Source organism: Semicossyphus pulcher, unplaced genomic scaffold (genome assembly GCF_022749685.1).
Source record: "Semicossyphus pulcher isolate SPU_LCO1_2020_fin unplaced genomic scaffold, fSemPul1.0.p SCAF_13, whole genome shotgun sequence".
Lineage (NCBI taxonomy): Eukaryota > Metazoa > Chordata > Actinopteri > Labriformes > Labridae > Semicossyphus > Semicossyphus pulcher.
The window spans coordinates 1,245,805-1,267,922 of record NW_027211637.1 but is presented as its reverse complement, the minus strand read 5'-3'; the positions used below and the strand labels follow the sequence as shown (position 1 = coordinate 1,267,922).

At 45.6% G+C, this 22,118-nt stretch overlaps 1 protein-coding gene across 1 annotated transcript in view; it reads right to left on the bottom strand.

Moving 5' to 3' along the window:
- Positions 1 to 22,118, bottom strand: part of prkcz (protein kinase C, zeta) — a 69,560-nt gene that overhangs the window by 8,643 nt on the left and 38,799 nt on the right. The window contains exons 9-14 of the mRNA XM_069660485.1: positions 20,223 to 20,358; positions 19,957 to 20,044; positions 18,242 to 18,361; positions 11,443 to 11,522; positions 10,873 to 10,962; positions 1,239 to 1,354 (exon numbers count right to left, since the gene is read on the bottom strand). Of these exons, the coding sequence (XP_069516586.1) occupies positions 1,239 to 1,354; positions 10,873 to 10,962; positions 11,443 to 11,522; positions 18,242 to 18,361; positions 19,957 to 20,044; positions 20,223 to 20,358 (630 nt within the window). The remainder of the gene's footprint in view (positions 1 to 1,238; positions 1,355 to 10,872; positions 10,963 to 11,442; positions 11,523 to 18,241; positions 18,362 to 19,956; positions 20,045 to 20,222; positions 20,359 to 22,118) is intronic.

The window sequence follows — 22,118 nt, the reverse complement described above, 5'->3', positions numbered from 1 at the left end:
ACAGAGGGGAGCTTTGTCTTTATTGGAGGCAGAGATCTTCTGAGGAGATGACACAACAACCACCGTTTGTGTGTAAATACATGTGAAGCTCTGCTCTGTGTGACCATCACAGGCTCTGCTCATCACATGTGCCCCTTTTTCCTTCCACACATTCACACCTGCCAGGTACAATCATGGTGTAGTCCTGGTGGTCTCTGATCGACATCAACCTAACCGTGGCACTCGAGGTAAACAATCATTGTGACTCACTGGAGCGATGTGAACGAATCAGGCAGCGTGTGTCACATTTTCTCTTGAAGCCTGTCATTGAAAAAACAAACATTTTACCTGACGAAGGTAACGTGAATAAGCCCAGACAGTATGATGTCTGGGTAACGCAAGGCAAAAACTCGCTTTGCTCTTGGTGTGAATCATATCCTGTATAAAAAGATGGCCGACATGACAGCTCCCTCAAAGTGAAGCCACACCCTCTCTAGCGCCCCCTGCTGACTGGCTGCAGTATAACTCATAAAGCCCGCCTCCTCCATGTTAACAGATGGGACATGAGTCAAACTATAAAATCTAAATACATGTCAAATACATTTTTCTCCAACATGGTTTCTGTCATTATAGTTAGTTCTTATCCTGCTGATTTATGTCCAAGTGTTCATTTTTCTGACAAGTTTACTTTTAATAAGTTATTTGATGCTATAAAAAGGGGGTGTGGCCTCATGATTGACAGCTCTGTGGACAAATGGGGCTCCTGCAGCGTTCTGTTCCCGAGTAGCAGAGTAGAGGAGGAACGGCGAGAGGAGACGTAACTAACACTAACACTACAGTCATTGAACTTTCCATCAGCGTGAATATCTGCTTCAGACCGACACAAGAAGCTGTTCTGCTGCAGACTGAGCCCACCTGAGGGCTCCAACACGCCAAGGACACCTGAGGGCTCCAACACGCCAAGGACACCTGAGGGCTCCAACACGCCAAGGACACCTGAGGGCTCCAACAGGCCAAGGACACCTGAGGGCTCCGACACGCCAAGGACACCTGAGGGCTCCAACACGCCAAGGACACCTGAGGGCTCCAACGCAGGACCACAAGGTAAAGGTGTGTGGCGGGTAGAGGAAGGGGCAGGGCGTCTTGCTGTATGCTGTATATTGTCATGATTAACCCCTATAAGTGTTTAACGTCTCTGCAAACAGATCAGAGTGTGACTGTGATGAAGCCGCGCTGTGAGCTGCAGAGGCTGTACTTACTCATCATCTGGTGTTAGCTGCACTGGTTCATTAGTAAACTGCGTGTCGAAGTTTTCGAGGCCGTACTCGTCAGAGATTTGAGGTTTGAAGGGCGGCGTCACCTCCTTCTTCTCCAGCTGAGGGAAAACAAACACATAAAATGTATTTAGAACAACTGTTTTTACTCACAGAGCTGAGAGCAGTTACAGTAGAACACAGAGGTTTGCATGCACATCGTGTGCAGTAAACTTCCCTTTATGACAGAGCCTGCGTTAGCTACAGCACCCCCAGCTTTGATCAGAACAGGATCATCTCTCGTAAAGGATGTGGAGCTGTGTTTGGTGCTTTAAATGTTCTCCATGAAGTTTTAGATCCATTAAACCTTTGGGTTGCCATTAGAAAGCTCTGACGTCTAAACTGAAGGAGGTTTCTGCTTCATCAAACTAAAGGTCAGGAGAACTGCTGCTGCTTCCAGGCTGGAACAATCCTGAGTTTAGTCTTATCGTTTGTTTGTCCTGATTGTTTACTGAAAGAAAAACATGTTGGAGACTCATGAAGAGAAACATCACAACTCAAGTTATTTTTCTTCATGAGCTGTGTTTGACCCTCGTGTCTCAGGTGTTTAATCTTTATCTTCAGAGGATTCTGCGCAAACATCACTTTAGACTTTATGAAATGAAAGAAATAAAAAGAGCACAACGTGACTTCTGTTGTCCCAATAAATAAAGGTAGTACGACTACTGGATTTAGCTTTTTGGGGGCTGCTGTGGCTCAGAGGTAGAGCGGGTGGATCTCTCATTGGAGGATTGGTGGTTCATAACTTTTAGAGTTTAATGTCTTCAGGAGGAACCACAGGGGTCAGACAGAAGGACGGGATGGACGAGCAAACTGAGCGACCATCACACAGCGGCTTCTCTTTCACTCAGGTCAATGTCAATTTATTTCAGCACTTTCTAGTTTTACACATTTTTGATGTTTTGGGTGTAACGTGTTTGTTGTAACGAGTAACATAACTCGTGACTTCTGTGATTCGAGTAACCCTTAGCTTGGTTACTTTTTCATCAAAAGTAATCTGCTACTGGAAAATAAATGTCCGTATTTCTCTTTTCCTTTCGTCTCCCTGAAGCTCTGTTTCTGTTTCTCTCCTCCTTCTCGGCAGGTCGCTGCGTACCTGCAGAAGGTAAACACAGCTGTGTCCGTGCGCATGTGTAGGTAGCTAACTCAGCTAGCGCGCTGTCAGAGAGGACAGCGTTTACTTTGTGGAAATATTCACATTATTCTGAATGTTTGGGTGAAAGGGACGAGAACAACATGACGGTGAAATGTAAGCTGTGTCTGGAGGAGAAGTGCTCGTCAGCTGTGAAGAGCTCGACTTCAAACGTGACGAAGCATCTGCAGCTAAACACAGCTCCACAACACTGGTGGGACTAAGAGCCTGTGTTGTGTTGCTGTCATGGAAACAGCTGTATGCCTCTGCCCAGTTCACTGTCAGACTGTTAGCATCATAAAGAGCTGTAAAGGTTATACTGCGTCTGTCAGTCCTGTTATCAGGCTGCAGAGTTACAGATTATGGGCCGTAACCGAGGCGACGCAGAGACGGTAGAGTCGATACATTCTAAGGCAGACGCACAGCAGGCGACACGCCGTCCTGACGATATGACACACATGTGGAACGAGTCGCAAAAGAAATCTAACGTGTTACTTTTCTCAGCAGGTGACGCAGGAACGAGTTGCTGATAATAGAAACGTTACCCAGCTGTCTGATGGTCAGTGTGAGAACATCAGACACACCAACACTCTGAGTGAAGCAGGACGTACGGCCCCGCCCCGGGGGAAGCCTCCCGTTCTGCTCTCCTGTTTGAATTTGCTGTTAATGCAAAGTATACGTAAAGTATATGCAAAGAATAAATGATTGCATGTTTTCACTATGTCCTGACCTCTGTGTATCAGCTCCTAATAAACCTGCTTCTCGTACATTCTGAGATGTTGAAACCAAAAACACAGAGAGAACACGAGTGTACATCTGGTCCTCCTGAGCCCATCTGACTTCATTTTGTTCTCAGAAAATGTCCTCAGCGCTCATTTTAACAGGATGAGGGACTGATGTGAAACCATGGAAACAAACCAGACAAAAACTCTGAATCACTCGGGCACAATTACTCTGCTGCGTCAACCTTCTCCATCCTGTTGTTTTTCTCTCTCTCGTTCCTGTCTTCATCTCTGCTCCGACATGTAGAAACAAGGCGCTGCTTTCTTACACACGGTTTGAACTGATCGTCTATCGCACTGTTGCATTATGTGCGACTGTCCTTTTCTTATGCATGTTATTATTATCATGTGAAATAACAGAATAACACGTCAATAAGAACATTTAAAGTTCTTTCACAAATTATCTCATACATGTTTTATATTTATTACATTTCATTATTATTACTTAATACTTTATTATATATTTATATATTTATTGCATATATATTTCACACGTGTCATATTTATTTGTGTCCTTACATATATTCACATTCTTCTCTATTATTTTATTATCATGCTTCACATCACAAATTAATTTGTGCGATGTTCTGTGTAATAACCTTTTCTAGTCCGGTGTACATGGTGTACATCGTTTCTTAACTGAATTATTATGTTCTACGGAAGCCCTGAGAGGACATGCATCCATACATGTTATTTATATGTTTTCCCATGATAACGTTTAATTTCCGGTTTGTTTCGACTTAATTATCTCAGATATCAAAGCTGGTGTTCTCGTGATAACGGGATAATTTTCTGGTGATCTATAAATCAGACCGACAGGCTGCTCACTGTGATGTCACAGAGCAGGACATGCTGCCATGTCCCACACTGATGAGGGACGTTTCTGTGTGTGTTTGGTGCTTTTGCAGCTCTGGAGATACGAGTTATGATCATCTGATGTTACGGTGGTGCAGCGTTGTTATCTCGAGATAACGAGATAAATAAGTCCTGTTAAAGATGAAAACGACTGAAATGACTCGTTATCATGTGAAAACAGAGAAGATAAAACGTCTGGATGCATGTCCGCTTAGGGCTTCCGTACAATAATCCTTCCTCGGGGCGGCTGTGGCTCAGTGGTTGTCTTTCTATCAGAAGGTCACAGGTTCGATCCCCAGCTCCCTCAGTCTACATGTCAAAGTGTCCTTGGGTAAGACACTGAACCCCAAAGTGCTATGAACGTGATGACTGATTGACAGTTGGGCACTTTACGTAGCAGCCTCTGCCGTCAGTGTGTGTGTGTGTGTGTGTGTGTGGGTGTGTGTGTGTGTGTGGGTGTGTGTGACATGTAGTGTTGCAAAGACTAGAAAAGCGCTTTATAAGCACGGCCCGTGTCCCATGTGCTATCCACAAAGCAAACTTTGTGAATAGTTTATAGTTGGCCTGTTGAGCAGCTGTGACAAACAAATAAAGGTTCTTATCTAATCTGTTCTGTTGAGTCAAATGTATTTAGAGCCAAAAATGACGTGTTAGTCAGAGACTCCCGAATAACACAGTATTTCCTGTGTGGGCGGAGCCTCACGTCGTGCGTCACACAGAGTGTTGTGTGTCTGATGCTCTCGTCTCTCTCTGTAGAAACTTGTGATCTAAAGCAGCGGCTCTCAGCTGGTCCCGCCTCACGACCCACCACCTCCTCCCTAATGACCAATCGCGTCCCAAATGTATTTCATAAAGAATGATGCAGTTTGGACCGAGACGGAACGAAACATGACAGCACGTCAGCTTCACAGAACACAACAGTATGACAGCCGACCAGAGTGACCAGCAGGTGGCAGTGCGAGGAAAATATTCCCGTTAGTATCCACTCAGTGAGCGGAACAGAAATAAACTAAAAAGCTGTTGGGCTCATCAAGTGTGAAGAACGGAACTATAGCTGGGATCACCCAACCAGTGTGAATAAACTAAACTACTACTGCACGCACGTCAAAGGAAACCCATGTCCTTCAAAATAAAAGTGCAGCATCCGTGACCCCCTATAAACAGCTCCGCGACCCACTTTTGGGTCCCAACCCACCAGTTGAGAACCATGTATCTGAGGTGTTTCCTGGAGCTGATCGTTGTGTGAACCTGCAGCTTAAAGCTGCAGCAGAGCTCCGCCTGACTGGAGCTTCACACACACACACACACGCACACACACACACACACACGCACACACACAGACACACACACACACACACACACACACACACACACACACACACACACATGTCATCCATTCATGAAGAAAGAGACTCTTCACTTTCCTGCTGCACGGCTGCAACCCAGACTTCCTGCAGATTTTCACATTAAAGTTAGCGGACATCAGAACGTTGACTTAGCAGAGCTGAATCAGACCACGCCCATCAGCATGAATATGGTGTTTGTAGGGAGCCTCTTGTATGATGGTGCGTCCTCTAACAGAGCAGTTATAATCTTCCTTTCTGGCTTCTGTGACACTAATCAGGTCAATAAGAAGGGAGCAGACTAATGACCTGATTTGTGGCTCAGGTGTGATTACTGTCGAGGAACCTTCAGACTCTCGCTCAGCTGCTCCTCGTGTTTGTTTCCTGTGTGTGTGTTTAGTTGCTACAAAAGTTGTCCCGCTGCTTCCTGCAGAACTTTCTCTGCTTCATTAGTGTTATTGGTTCAAAGAGCTTTGTGGGAGCAGCTTCAAACACACAAACACAAAAACAGCACACATTTCTCCTCGTCTCTCTTCCCAACGCTGCCTCTCCATCACATGGGCCCGCCTTCCCCCAATCTCTCTCTCTCTCTCCCTCTCTCTCTCTCTTTGCTAATTTGTTTTTCAGCTTTTCAGCGCCTACCTACACTCCTCTGTCAGCTTCACCCCCTCACATCCTGTCTCCATCTTTCTCCTCCACGTTTGTCTCCGTCTTACTCATTGTCAATTCTTTCATCTCCTCACATGCCTCTCCTCTCTCCTCCTACTTTCCCCGCTCTCTCTGATGTGTTGTTGGGCAGGCTGAGGCTCCGTGTGCTGGTAATGAAGCACGGCGCAGGCCAGGAACGAGCCCGGCACCTGGCACGCACACGCACACACACACACACACACACGGGAAGTGCCCATGAGGCCAAAGGGGCACATGAAAGAGGAAAGTGAGCACCAGGGATATACAGGCTATACTATCCGTGTGTGTGTGTGTGTGTGTGTGTGTGTGTGTGTGTGTAGCATCCGTAGCATCAATGCTTTCAGGACAGGGTTGGACGATGTGACAATCAGCCTGATCTGAGGCAGTCGTTAGTGTGACTGGAGACAAACTACAGCCAACAGATGTGAAGCCAAGCTGTAATGCGCACACACACACACACACACACACACACACACAGACAACCCTGCAGACACACATCTCCATAAGAGCAAGCAGACGAACATCGACGTCTTCACTGTCGGTTTGAATGTTGGAGAACATCGTAACTAAACTGCGTCTCGTTCTGATCAGACAGAGGAAACGTGCTAACACGTCTGCCAGCAGCTTCAGAGCTTTTGCAGAGTTTAAAAATAATCTTTGTAAAGAACATGTTTTGTGGTGTCTTATTTCACATGAAGCGATTACATATAAAGTCTATTTAAAGGTGTAAATACAAGTTCTCATGAGTTTAAAAGTCACATGATGCCGACAGGAACGCGACAGAGAATCAGAAACAGGAAAAACTACAAATAGGGACACACCGACTCGACCTGTGCATGAGTTTACCTTTGGGTAATATCTGTTAATAATCAAATGTTTCATTTTAATATAAATTTAATTCATAATTAGTTTGGACCTGAAACAGATACAGGATGTGTTGGGTTAAAAATGTTTATATCCTTTTCTGCAGGTGTAGAAACTGTAGTGGAAGGTGCGATTTCACGAGTATGATCAGTCAGTACGAGATGATGCTACGCTGCAGCCGCACATGAGCGTGAGCCGTGCTGCTCCGCGGGCTGAGTGGGCTCACGACCACGTTAGCAGCCACGTCAGTATAAACAAGGGGTTGGTCTGTGACCTGCAAGAGAAGCACACAACTCAGGTACAGGTAACTGTGCCGGGCAGGTGAACAAGGCTTGGGTAAACAAAAAGTCAGCAAACACTGTTCAAGACAAAACATTCGTGTGATCCCAAACTCATCATGCTGCGTCCAGTTTTCAGTTTTACTTTAGTTTAGTCTCTCTGTTTTTGTCCTTTAGCACCAAACAGTTCATATAGAAATAACCGTATTATGATGGTGCAGTGTGTATGGGCTCAAAGATGAAGACAAAGATGTTTCTGATGTCTGTTCTCCTGCCTAAATGTGATCTCAGTGTAAATGGAAATAACTCCCAGCAGTGAGATCCAGAATTAAACGCTCCTCCTGAGCGCTCATCAGCTGACAGGTCTCTGGCAGTGAAGAACTGAGGGTTTGGAGAGGGCATGAAAGAGGACGGCAGGTAAATGATATTCAAACGTGTCATCTCTTCAGAGAGAAAGCTCCCTCAGGAGCCGTCGGATGAATATTAATGTGTGGTAACAACAGGAGCGGCGTGCCAGGCCTGTCAGGTCTGGAGACAGGCTTCAGGTTTGAGGGCAGAGAGCGTCGCTCCTCCACCTCTCTCAGCTTTGTCAACTTGTTTTCCCTCCGCGCTACACGGAGCTGTGTCGCCGGGCGCAGGATTCCTCTCCGCTTTGATATCTTTCCCCTGTTTGCCTTTGGTGTGTACTTCACAGGCTCTGTGGCAGCTCTCATTAACACACTCTGACAATTGTTTTCTCCTCTTTCATGCCGCTGTGCTACCTGCCACCCGCCTGACGCTCCCAGGAGGGACGCGGCAACAATGGGGACGGAGAAATGGCCTTAATTTAGCTGAAATTAGAGCTGAACGTCTGATAAAGTAGAATATTTACTGTCCTTTGTACAGTCATTATAATGGAACAGGTGCAGACGCAGCAGAGAAGCATGTTTTACCTGTAAAACCTGACAAACTGAGGAGGATAAAGTGTCTTACATCTACTTGCACAGCAGCTGCTAATAATTTGAAATATTTATATTGAACGAAACAGTGATAAAGACTAATGTGGAGGCGCCCCCTACAGGCCTGGAGCTCTTCTGGCGTTTGTGTGTTTCTGGGTTTGTGTTTCATCGTTTCTGTTTTTGCAGCACGTCTGATGTTGATGCATTTGTTTCTTCCTTTCGCAGCACGTTCATGTGTTTGCAGTGCGTTCCCTTCGTTGCATTTGATTTGGAGTTTATCAGGTGTTTTTGAATCTGCAGCCTGTTTCTGTTCATGGAAATCTTTTGGGCCGTTGCAGCTCGATTCCCTTTCCTCAGCCAGCGTCTGAAGGTGTGTGCTTGTGAGATGTAATCATGAGCCTTATCAAATTGCTGCGTGTATGCGCCTGAGAACTTTTTGCTTATTTCCCCTGTAACGACTTGAAATGTCACATCACAGAGAGTTAAGTCGTCTGTCAAGAATCAGCAGATGGAAACGTTTAATACTGTCAGCGCTCAGAAGAGACGCTCTTACTACAGCTGTCAGTTCTGTCACGCTAAACAGCTACAGAGACGAAAATAAAGACGCAGCAGTTTGACGAGAAGTTTGATGGTTAAAAACGTCACAACTTTGATGGGAGACACAAAGACGCCGAAGCAGCTGTCAGAGGGAGAAAACAACTGCCGATGTCGTTTAGACGCAAAAATAATCTCCAGAAATCAGATTACAGCTTCATCGCTCGCTGGATTAACAGGTGTCGCTCTGTTCGGCTAAAGGAACAGTCTGCGCACGCTGCAGCTCCGTCCACCTGACTGCACGAGGAGGTGAAGTCCCGACATGTTTCATGACTGCTCTCTCTCCTTCATGTGGGGTTTAAAACATCACACACACACACACACACACACACACACACACACACACACACACACACACACACACACACACACACACACACACACACACACTGCTAATGTTTCGGTCTGTGTGTGTGTGTGTGTGTGTGTGATTAGGAATTCACTTTTATTTGCCTTGTTGCTCCACAGAGGGGGGAGTGGCTTTTACACACAGTCTATACAAATCATACATTTTTAACACACACACACACACACACACACACACACACACACACACACACACACACAAAGCTCCTCCTCACTTGTGTTCAGATCACAAACAGGAGGGTGTGTTGTGTTGTATGTGTTGTATTTACAGTAGACACACACACACACACACACACACACACTGAGGTTTGACAATGTGTGTGTGTGTGAGTGTGTGTGCTGACAGCCGCTCTCTCAGCTGAGTGGCACTAACGTGGGCGTGCAGAGTTTATCTGTCTCTGTTGTTCTTACAGTGTTTGTGATGAACTGACAGGTTGTGGATCAGCTGTCAGCGGCTGTCTGTCAGGAGGAAACACGCACCCTCATCCCACTGCTCCGCTGAAGCATCACCTCCAACATCTCGTTTTATCTGTTTGAAACGACTGTTTGACGAGGTTACGTAAGTGAGACCTAACTCTGCTCCGGTTCCTATCAACATCTGCCCAGAGGTTTAAGTGAGACCCACTTCCTGTCAGCGCTGTAGGACGTCTGTCTTAGTCTGACTCTGGGTCATGGCTGCTCTCACCGTGACGGTGCTACAAAAAGCGCCGTTAGCAGTTTTAATCAAGTTGCACATGCACATGCACACGCAAACACATGCACATGCACACGCAAACACACACACACGCACACACACAGACACACACACACACACACGCACGCACGCACGCACGCACGCACGCACACACACACACGCACACACACACGCACACACACACACACGATCACTTGACAGAGTTTCACTCAGTCCGGTGATTAAGCTAACACAACCAGATCATGCTAAGGTTAGCATCACCAGTGTAGTTTGCAAACATCAGCCAGCAACATATTTACATATTAAATGTGAGGACTTTTTATTGACTAAAACTGGACAGAAACGTTTGAAGTTGTCGTCGTAAACCAGCCTAAAACTATAAAGGGTCAAAGTGTTGTCGTCTGAACACTAAATCTAAATTAACACCGGGGCTAAGTTGACCCACCTCCTGTTACCAGGCACGTGTACACACTGTTTGTCATTGAAGCTACTTTCAGGAAACACCCGATATTCTTAATCCTGTGATGCTGAGAGGCATGTGGGACACGGGCAGAGGATTATTTACACACACAAGTTTCATCCCACCTGTAGAATGTAAAAGCATGTAAAAGCAAACGAAGGGAAGGTGTTGTTGTTTGCTTGTATGGAGCTACAGCTAGTTGTAGTACACAGCGGTCCAAATAACAACACTGTGATGATCATAGCTTTAATAGCCGAGGCTTCAGTGCAGTGCAGCTAAATCTAATGTAGACTAAACGTTAGCTTAGCTCGCTACATTTCACAAGTAGCCTGCCCAACACTGTTCACATGGCAGCACTTTGACATCAGTGCAGCATTTGAGCTCCGTGCCCTTAGCGTGATGTCAGAGGAAAATGGCTGCCATGTGAATGTGGAGTGCAGCGGTAGGACGTTGGATGGCGAGCAGTATTAGTTCACAGTATTGTTAGATGTTATTTGTACCTGGACACAGGCTCTGTCAGATTCAGATCAGGATTTAAAGAATCACAGGTGATATCTGTTCCCTCTGCTCCCTCGCTCTTCTCTTACCTGGTCCCAGTCTATACTGCGGAAAAATGTGTGTGACTTGATGTCTGTGAAGCCCGTCTGCACCTGGCACCCCAGCCGCTCCTTGGGATCCTGTGGGGACCAAAACAGCAGGTGAGGAAGGTCAAGTGGATCAATATGGATCAGCAGGTAGAGGCAGACATACAGGCTCAGGTCAGGTGGACTCTTCTGTACGAGGACAGTGATAAAGACCAGGTGTGCAGCCGCTGAACATGTTCACAGGTGTGTGTTGGCCTCTTCTTTAACACAATCTGCAGATTAGTGACCCACAGAGGGGACCCAAGCCCAAGTTTGAGAAACTCTGTGTAACATAAGGACTGGCATTGATTCAGTGAGTACAACCTGGAGTATCAGAGCTCATCTTTCACACTACGAACATAAAGCTTCACTTTACTGGAACGCAGGAGCACATGAAAAAGAGCCCCCCCCCCCCGTCTGCACAGCCCAGTTATTGGCCCTGAATCCACACACACACACACACACACACACACACACACACACACACACACACACAGAGAGAAAGGGGAATGACTGGGAGTGGACGGCTCTCACCTTGTTTAGAAAGCCCTTGAGCACGCTGGCAGCTTTCACTGACAGAGACCTTGGGATGCGAATGGGCTTCTCAAGAATAACTGTTGGCAAAAAAAGAAGGACAGCAACAAAGAGAGAGAGAGAGAGAGAGAGAGAGAGAGAGAGAGAGAGAAAAGGACAATCGTGAGCAGGGAGGAGGATGATTCACAGTCCAACCTGCCTGTGGGTGACCATGTCTGCTGCGTGGGAGTCAGAGGAGGGAGGAGACGCAGAGGACACCGTTCTGTTCTCACTTTTGATGGTCCACACGCAGCCTTGAGACTCCCACAGCTCAACAATGTCACACTGACGAGAACAAAAGCACGCAGAGAAAGAGTTTCTCCCTCCAAACCTGAATCAAAAGCGGAGCGGCAGCCGCACAGATCAATGCTGCAAGCCGAGGCGACGGTTCAAGGTAATGTGACCAGTGTGCGTTCCTCCCAGTCGCACTCTGGATGTAATGAGTGGTTTTATGTGTTTCATGTTTTGATGCTGCTTTTATGTCGTAGTGAGTCAAAGACAACTTTATATTCTGTTGGACAATAAAGTGGAATAAAGGAATGAAACTTTTACAGCACCCGGGGGAGAGTGTCAAAAATCACAAAGACGTTAACAACCCGATATAAGAGCACGTAATACACTCGAGACATTAATTCTGACCTTTACTTTGAAGAGCACTGACGTTACAAAGTCGCACAAAGAACAGAATAAATGAAGTGACCTGGTTTCAATGTAAAATAGATACCGACAGAGAGCAGACAAATACTGGGAAAGAAAAACATCTTCAAAAGAAAGATGTTTTAAAGACATTTAAACCTCACGTGTAGTCAGGAACCGCTCTCTAATGAAACAGATTTAAAGGTGATCAGTGACTCTGCCGACCCGATGAACATGAACGCATCGTAAAGGAGTTCTTTTGGAAATCATTCAAACTAATGTTTACAGTCACCTTCAGTTAGAAAACTTCTGCTCCACACTATGCAGTGTCTCAGCACAGACCCCTGCCTGCTGCATGAATGAGCCAGACTCTGACAGTCCCTGCAGGTTGTGGGCCTACATGTTAAGACTCCTGTTCCCGGCTGAGCCCCTTAAGCTTCCCGACCAGGTCTGCCTCCACGGAGGAGTCATGCTGTCCCTTTTCCCGGCGAGGGTCTATGAAATGCTCCGAGTCTACCCCCTCCCCGGGGAACAGCCCCTACAAGGAGGGGTAATTGTTTTCATTACGCACAGAACATGCTACCTGCACATCTGTTCAAGAGAGGAATAAACATGTGAAGATGTAAATCAGTGGTTTAAGGAGAAGTTTAATGATGGAACTATATGTGGTGTACAACAGAAAGGTGCAGAGGCTTCCAGGAGTCGATCAGGACGGCAGGTAACGAACAACGACACAGGTGAATCCACTTTTTCTGCTGTCCTCTTTATATAACGTGTTCTTTTTAGCTGACCGCCGGGGTCAGCCCTACACACACGTCTGTATGTGACTCACTGACTCACTGACTGACTGAGTGACTGAGTGAGAGTGAGTGAGTGAGTGACGGTACTGTCAGAGCCATAGAGAGAGAGAGAGTTGCGACATCACAGTGGCGGATCATGGAGCATATTGGACCTCCACTGACGCAACTCTCTGTCTATACGGCTCTGGAAACTTTGTTCGGGGAGAAGGCGGGGCTGCTCCTCCACTGCTTGTCCGCTGTCCTCACCTACGTCCACAGCGCGCACCTGTTCATGAGGACAGTCCTTATAACACACTGACCTGACGCGCTCGGACACATTCGAGGTTTGACCTCGTCTTGTTATTGCTATGAAACAGTAACTCTGTGAAACTCATCAGAACTGTAGTTCATTCTTTGTGCTCCATGCTATGCTAAGCTAGGCTAAGTGCCTCCTGGCTGTGTCTTTGTAGCTAACACACACATGAGATGGATGTGGTGATTCTCACAGGTTCATGTAGTAAAGAAACAATCAAGATACTTTCAGGTCACAGAAGATAAACGTGACTTACAGACTTTAGTTTCTGACTCTGACATCATCACGGTCTCTCACACATCATCTTCTTCTCTCTGTGTCTTTGCCCCCCAGGCTGCCGGAGCTTCTTTCTTCTGCAGCTCATCTGATTAAAAACTTTTCCTCTCACAGTCAACATGTTGTGGAAAATCCACTTAAAACACAGAAGCATTGTTTCACAAAGTCCTCTGCAGTGCTTTGTCATTACTGAATAATGATGGATACCAAATGGTGAGATGAGAAGGCAGCCGTGTTTCTTCTGACTCCCCACAAAGGTTTGATGCTGAACCGAGTTCGGCTCAAGGTCTAACATGAACACGTCAGGACAATAAAGGAGCCTTGGAGTTTTCTTTTGGTTTTAACATTAATGAACCCACATTAGTGGACTGCCAAGATTTATCTCTGACCTTTGACCCTCCGAGGTCTTTAGAAAACAGCTTTTTCATAAGAACAAGTTATTAAGAATGTAAGAGTTTTCACATGAAACCACCTTGTTGCAGGTTCCTCGTGTTCGTCAGCCGTCTGTCTAAAGCTCTCTGGTCTGCATGTGGAGCTCTGAAACCCAAAGCAGGCTCTGGCTCAGGGTGCAGAGGGGTGGCATATGGCCGTGTGGCTCCTGTAGTGGAAGTCTCGGCTCCCATTGGCCGGCCTTCGTCCAGGAACCTGCTGCTCGACCGGTAAGACCGCCAGGAGGACGGCTCTGGTGGCAGATGCTAGCCGTGGTGCCACGCTACGCTCCTGACAGTCACAGCAGAGACATCATGCGTCACACGGGGCTCCGGTAGTACGGAGGAATTTCTGTTACAGGGGACCGTGTGGGAGGCTGGGGGAGGGGGGAGCTACGTAAGGGAACCATATGGCTGGAGGAAACACACATGCAAATAGAAGGACAGATTTCATAGAGGCTCCTCCATCCTGAGGGTGTGATCACACCGACAGACACTTTCACTGGGTCCACTCTGACTTTGGAGCTATTTTGGTTTTTTGCCTCTGGGAGGAAACTCACAGGGCTAATGTTACAGGTCATCCCACTGAGTTTAAGATGTGTGCTTCCATTCGCGTGTCTCAGATACATGTAACTCCTGGAGCGTGAAAGCATCATAACTCTTCCAACATACAGTGAGTGAGCGATCTGTATACTCAGAGCGATGCTTCAGCGCTGCAGAGGGGACTAGTTTTGTGTTTGTGATTTCTCCCTCTGCAAGAAGGGGAGTCGGGATCCACCTGCACGGAACTTTGCAGAAAAGAAGAGTGGTGAGAGTTCCTCAGAGCGTTTCTTTTGGACTGTTTACTCACATATGAAGGTGTGACGGCGGATTAGGGCCAATGGAAAAAAAACAAAACAGAAAGAAAACAGAGAGAAGGCAGAGAAGTAATATCACGACAAAAAACTGGATATTCTGAGATTAAAGGGGCAAATCTGCCAGAAAAAAGGCAAATTTGTTCGAAAATGATGAGTAAATTCATCAGATTATAAAGCCATTAACGTGAGCATGAATCCTCCCTGGACAGCCGCCCAGCGCGTAACACACTGAATACAGTCGTCAGTCACAACCTTGGGCTGGTTGCTTCTTGTCTCAGCCTCCATCCAAACAACAACACGACTGAAACACTGATTTAAAGTAGTTTTGTATGTTTTGTCTGTAATGCAGGTGTGTTTCCTGTCAGTACCCGTCATGAGGTCGTAGGGTAACTCTCGTGTGATGTAACCCCTGGGGCAGACGTGTGTTTCTGCAGCAGAGGGACGCTCAGTCTTTCAGTCTGCTTCTTGTGTGCAGAGCAAACAGGCTCCGAGCTCCGAGTGTGAGCGGCAGAGCCGACAGGGCAGAGACACAGGTGAATCAGAGGGAGGGGGCCGTGAACCACAACCTACTTTTGGGGGGTCGAGACTCTAAAGGAACCCTCCCTCTGAACATGATTTTACTAGTTTTTGTTTCTCGCAAATTTATGACTTGAATCTTTTTCGTTTTTTCTCTGAATATTTCTCTTCTTCTTCTCTGGCTCTGTTTTTGTTGTTGTTGTTTTTTACAATGGCCCGAATACGTTGCGTACGAAGGAGCTTAGGCACGACCTTTTCATCAAAATAAAACCAAGAAATCTAATTTTCACTCGCTCGCTCGCTTGCTTTGCTTCCAGTTAGGAGTCAGTGTAAGTTAGTCGTTATGGTTTGGGTGAAAGTGAACCCGTGCAGGTAAAACAGGTTGGCATTGATAACAGTCATTTTTTAGGCTTGAGGCATTCAAGATGGATAATCTGAAACTGGTTCACGACTGCAGTCCCAACTTCTTATGTGTGTATTTAGATTGTAGGTGAAAATAATTTGGATGTTAAGAACATATTAAAACAAACTAAAGGCCTGAGACAGCGACAGCAAGAGCAACGAACAGACAGCAAACTGGGGCTTCTTCACCCCTCTTAGAAACCTTCATGTCACATATTCTACATCCTCCATCACAGTCTTTTCTTCATGAACAGCAGCTGCTCGTTTTCCCTCAGGTCATGTTGTTGGGTGCTGACCTTCTACATCTTTCTCCCTGCATCATTAAAACCATAATTACAAAGAAACGTTTCAGTCTGACTGATGGGAGACAGAGGCATGCTGCTTCAGGTGGTTGTTTGGCAACATCTCAGCTCAGATGAAAATACCTTCAGCTGCCAATGAAGCAAACTAATGATGAAAACACTGAACTGAAACATGCAGCTCTCTGTAACAGAGAGCCTGGTTTACTGCCACAGTGCATGAGAGGAGGGGGGGCTGCATGATCACATGAAGTCTTAAATGTTAACCATTCTCTGCAAACACACACACACACACACACACACACACACACACACACACACACGGATCAATGCAGGTAACAGCCGACTGTGTTATCCTAATAAAGTCAAGGGCTTTGAACATAAACACCTGTACATGTCTACATGTCTGCACGTTAACAGGTTTTAATACTTCAGTCAGCCTCAGAGAAGAGTCCCTGTCGTCTGTCAGCCGAATTACAAACACACAAATCATCACTTCACTGAGAAACATTTTCAAAGTAAAAAATGTAAAAAGTAATAAATGTTTTTCTGTCATTTCAGCTTCATCAGGTTTTTTTTCTACTTTACGTCTGCCATGTCAGAACAGAAGTGAGTGTGCTCAGTCTGAAACAAAGCAGCAGATTGACAGCAAACTAAATCTAATGAACATCGAGAGAAATAAAATTAACCCTGTTTCTGAGATTCTTCCATTTTAATGAAGCGTACCAGAGCCAACTACGCCTCACACACACACACACACACACACACACACACACACACACACACGCACACACACATAAATCCTTTACAGCCCAGAGCTGATTGTTATTCCATTGCATGGATTCGGTTTCCCCCCCTCTGCGTCACAAAGGGTTAAATTAACATGTTTCTGTTTAAACGGCACCAAACAGGCGGCCACATGCTCCCAATATTCACATTTGATTTCCCACATTTCCTCTAAACTCCCGATCCATTAAACCAGAGTGTAGAGAGGAGCTGGGACACGCTGTCTGTGTGACTCTACTCAGTAAGAAGCACTTTTTAAGGTGAAAATGTCCTTTCAGAAGATGTTACTTTGGTTAACCACGATCCTGGGAGCTTTAAAAACTATTTCATTTGTAGTTTGCAGCTTTTACTGTTTCTTATCTCGAGTGGCGGCCTTACCAAAGTCCTTTTGAACTATTTCACTGTCACAGATCATTTTCAGGATAAAGTCTGAGGAGCTTCGCCGGAGTCGAGGCCAACTGCTGTCATCTTAACTGTTTGATGTAAGATGGTAAACATTATACGTGTATATATATATACATATATAAGTTTTTAGTCTTGTCTCATGCAAATATTGAACTTTGTCATAAGCCAATAGGAGCGCTCTCTGCAGCACCAAACAGGAAGCAGTAAACCAGGTAGAGAGCAAACATGGAGGGGACTCTGTGCAGGGCTGCTCTCACCGTGTCCTAACTGATGGGGACGTTAAATTGAGACGCTCGCGTGCTGTTAGCTCGACAGCCGTGGTTAGCTCTGGTTAGCCCTGGTTAGCTCTGGTTAGCTCTGGTTAATCTGCAAGTTTAAGTAGAGAATCAGCCTGCTAGCTTGTAATGCTAACCCAGCTAACGTTTCGACCGCTATCACTGCAAATAAGACAAATCACTGCACACACAGGGGCAGCTGTTTTTCTTCTCATAAATTTCCACCAGGTGCATGATGGGAAATGACCTCAACAAGAATCTGGTTGTAGTCTTGTTAATGGTGCAAAACACGCAGTGCAAAGGTAACAATGTTTCCTGTATATAATGTGCTGTCATGTCTGGTTGCTGACGTCTTTTTGAAGTTATTATTCTCTTTATTGATTTCACTTTATCGTCCAACGGAAAATCAGAATCGTTCGATGCTAATCAGGAAATGTTAAGAATGCTGACAAGAAGGCCTGAGACGGTGAACATGGTACAGATTCTGTCTGCTAAACATGAACATGTTCGTGTTCTCAGATGATGATTTGGTGTCACTCTTATATTTCCTCTAACACCAACATCAGGTCAACACTTTGCTGGTCCATAACGTGTATTTGTTAACAGACATTTCCTTGAGATAACAGAAGAATATTTCAGAGGATTGAACCATTCTGCTGTGCTACCACGTAAACAGCCTTTACTGAGCTTTTAGCATTAATACTTCTAGAAGACAGCGTATGAAACTCGTCTCTTCTGCTGCCGTTCACATGCATTAACCCTTCGTGCTGTTAAACTCCTCGTCTCACCTTGAAAGAGGTACTCCTCTGTGTTCATGTCAGGATTGTCGGTGATTATGTCGAACGGGGATCTTCCAGCCATCATCTCAAACATCAACACGCCCAGAGCCCACCAGTCCACGCTGAAGCCTGCGGGAGGAAACACGACGATAAGACAACAGACTCGTTCAGGTCGATTGATTTCCTCCATGTAACCACCACCTGAAGGTGATAAAACATCTTCTCCATTGATATTTTCCACATAAACCCTGAAAGTTTAAAAACATTTTTCCATCCAGGATCCATTTTGTAGTCTGATGTGAACACGTCCTCTCTCCTGTGTGTCTGAGTGTGAATGAGTGTCAAGAACGTGTGAAAAAAATGACTGATTTGTGAGAAATTCTTGAAAAACTTTTCAGAGTTTTAGCAGGTGAAAAAGAAAAACCATTTTTTTTCAGTACTACTTTATATTCAGCCTTGAAAACAGGTGAAAGTAATTTATCATTTTTCTGTCCTCTTTTCTACAACAGGCTGCAGTGCACCACCACCCCGAGTCGTAAATGGGAATAAAAGCTTTCATGATTTCTTTTAGGTGAGTTCTAAACATGAAGCCAATGCAGAAGTGCAAAACTCTGCAGTTCCTCGAGTGGCCACTGGAGGCGCCCGAAAGCAAGAAATAACATTACAGCAGGTGGGAAAATGATTTCTACAGCTGAAACAAACACGTTTACAGCCTGGTACAAAAAAACGTGTTCGTTATAAATAGCTAATTTTATTCTTCATGATAACTGTACGGGGGCGAATGTTTTCATAACACACCTGTTTTAATCATATTAAGCCTTAAATTATAGGGGCGTGGTCACTTGATTGACAGGTGGATCCTGCTGGCTGTCTGCTAGACGTCAACACAGACACACAGACACTGAGCTGAACTTCACCTGTTTGTGTAGTTGGAGACTTTAGAGGACAAATAATCTCTCTGTGGGATTTATGGAACTTTATGGCCGTGCAGTCTGAGCTCCTGCTTTTCTGTGAGTTAAATGTTTGTGTTATTGTATCGATATATTGTTAGCACTAAGTAGCAGGTATACTGCGCTCGCTTTAGCTGCTTGCTAGCCTGTTCAGTGTTTATTAAACATTTATTTGATTGTCGGCCAGTAAAGTCGGGAGTCAGGAGTTACAGCGGACCGTAGTGATGAGAACATCAGCTTTCCGTTACTTGTCGTTCACCCGCAGCTGTCTCGTGAGTCCGCTCCTTCTTTAGTCTGATAACTAAACACCTGCAGTCAGTCACCGACAGAATCTCCTCCTGGGAACGTTAAACTGGCTCATTCACCCGCTCGTGGATCAGCTGAGTTTTTCACTCACTCGCTCCTCCCAAATATGGTCACTTCTGGCTCCAGAAAACGGCGACGGCCAAATCCCGAATTCGTGGCTTAATTTACACAGTCAGGAAACCAATGGGGCACGTCAGGGTGGCTTCGTCCATTATTCATACAGCGTATGTTTTCTACTGCATGATGTATAGAAGTTCATGTTAACTTTCATTTGTTTCTTTTAGCTCTAAATGTTTTTAGCTCATTTTTCTTTTCACTTTTAAGTTTCAGTCAAGTTTTTTTCACCTCCTTAAAGGTTTTTATTTTAAGTGTCAAAGATGGAAAAAGGAAACAACAGTTTTGATGGTGAAAACAGTTTTTCCAGCCTGTTGTAAAAGTGCATGTTGGGATAAACCCGGCGTGTCTCACCGTAGTCCTCTCCTCTGAGGATCTCAGGTGCGATGTAGTTCGGTGTTCCACAGAAGGTACTCGTGGTGTCACCTGGTCTGATCCCCTCCTGACGGAAGAAGAAGAGAAGCAGAGATAAAAGAGGCAGTGTGGAAAATATGTGCAGGAACACGAACAGAAAAAAGGCAGAAGCCCTGTTGACTTTGAATCAATACAGATCTCCTGCATTATTGATCAGCTACACCAGCAGTCCACTCAGTCTAGTGAGAAATCGATGCGTCTCTTGCCTTGCACATGCCGTAGTCCGTGAGCTTGATGTGTCCGTCATGGTCCAGGAGCACGTTGTCCAGCTTCAGATCGCGGTAGATGATTCCTTTTTCATGCAGGAAGTTCAGAGCAATACAGATTTCTGCTGCATAAAATCTGTGAAGGAGAAAATACAGAGAATGATGCGTCCGACACGTCACACAGTGCAGCCAGAGATTTCTACTTACACAGCGTCTACATGAGCGCTAACGTCACTGCTAGTAAAACACAGGTTTTTAAAATCATCACAGTCACACAGACAAACAGTGATTCATCTACAAAATAAGGTTTATAATCCACTCCTCATGTTGTTATTTTCCAATGTGCTGCTGATCGGTGAGAAGGAAAGGAGACCCTCTCCAGCCGAACATGAGCAGTGCATACGTTGGACTGAACTGACACTCTGCATGCCTGAATACAAAAAAACATGATTCATAGAGATAAAGACGGCCGGGTCAAATGATAAAAGTTTATTAAGTAAGGGGCGGGTAAACAACAAAGATGGCCGCCACGAAAGTGCAACATGTTCATCTGCTATCACGTCAGCATTTTGTAATGATTAGAAATGTTTAGTCCGATGTCACTGTGCCTCTAAGACATTACTATAGACTGTATGTATATAAGAAGTCTACAGCGCCATCATGTCGTCATGTCGTCATGTCGTCCATAATTGGTTTGAGAAGCACCTTTTTGAATCCTTGAATTTTGCATTTTTGCAGACGCCATCTTGTTTTTTTGGAGCCATATTTGGACGAGAACGTGGATGCACATAGACGCCCTAAACCCTCCCCTCTTCCTGGTCTGTGTGACTCTCAGTGGGAGCATCAGCGACTAAATGAACATCATGCTGTGCTGAAGAAGACTTGAAACTAGAGACTGAGACCATAAACTCATGTTTACTGAGGGAATAAATGAAGGGAGAAGGAGGAGCATTTTCTCATAGACTTCTATAGGATCAGACTTCTTTTAAATGCAGTAGAGTCGCCCCCTGCTGGACACTTCTCCACTGGCTTCACTCTGAAAACAAAGAGGCTCGGTCCAGTCTTCTTTGATGGGCTTAAAGCACGTTTGTTTATTCCTCACCGATCACTGAGTTTGAGGATTAACTTCCATATTTCCTGACTGAACAGAGACGTATTTATAGACAACGTTAGCTTTTAAACTCCTTCAGCTTTGACCAGGATTGGATGCTGCATGTGTGCGTCTCTGGTGAGTCAGTGGCATGTTTTCTCTGCGTGTGTAGGTAGTGTGTTTTCTGTCTCTGGGAGATAAGCCTTCATTAGCACTGACGAGCGTCTCTGTCTGCTGCTGTGAAGCCATGATTGTTTTACTCTGAAGGAGAGGCTGTGTGTTTGACAGAGAAATCACAAATCCCACGTCGCTCCCCCACGTTTTCCCTCTGACAGCCTCCATTGTGCGCCGTTGTTTCTCTGCTGGCATCAGACTGATAGAAGTTACGTCCTATCAGCAGCACCATCCATCGCCCACCGGCCCGCCTCCCCCACGGCGCGGGGGAATGCGGCAGGGCTCCGTGTAAGAGCGCTGCTCATGAATATGTACAATCATTATGAGTGATTAACATGCTGCTTTGCATATGTACAGCCACTGTCTCCAGAATACAGATTGCAGGGGCTGATAGGGGCCCAACGGTGCCTCTCTAAATTACCCAGCCTTTGATCCAGCATTTATCAGAGCCGCAGTTGGAGTGCCCCGCAAGTACAGAGGCACAATGAATTATGGGTGCTCATTATATTTCTCAGAGGTGGAAAAAAAGTGTTAAGTTGGGTTTTGGCAGCGTTGCTAAAGCATCCCATTAAGCATCCGTTTGTAAGGAGTGCTAATAAGAAGAACATTTTAGAAGGAGCGTAAAGAAGGTG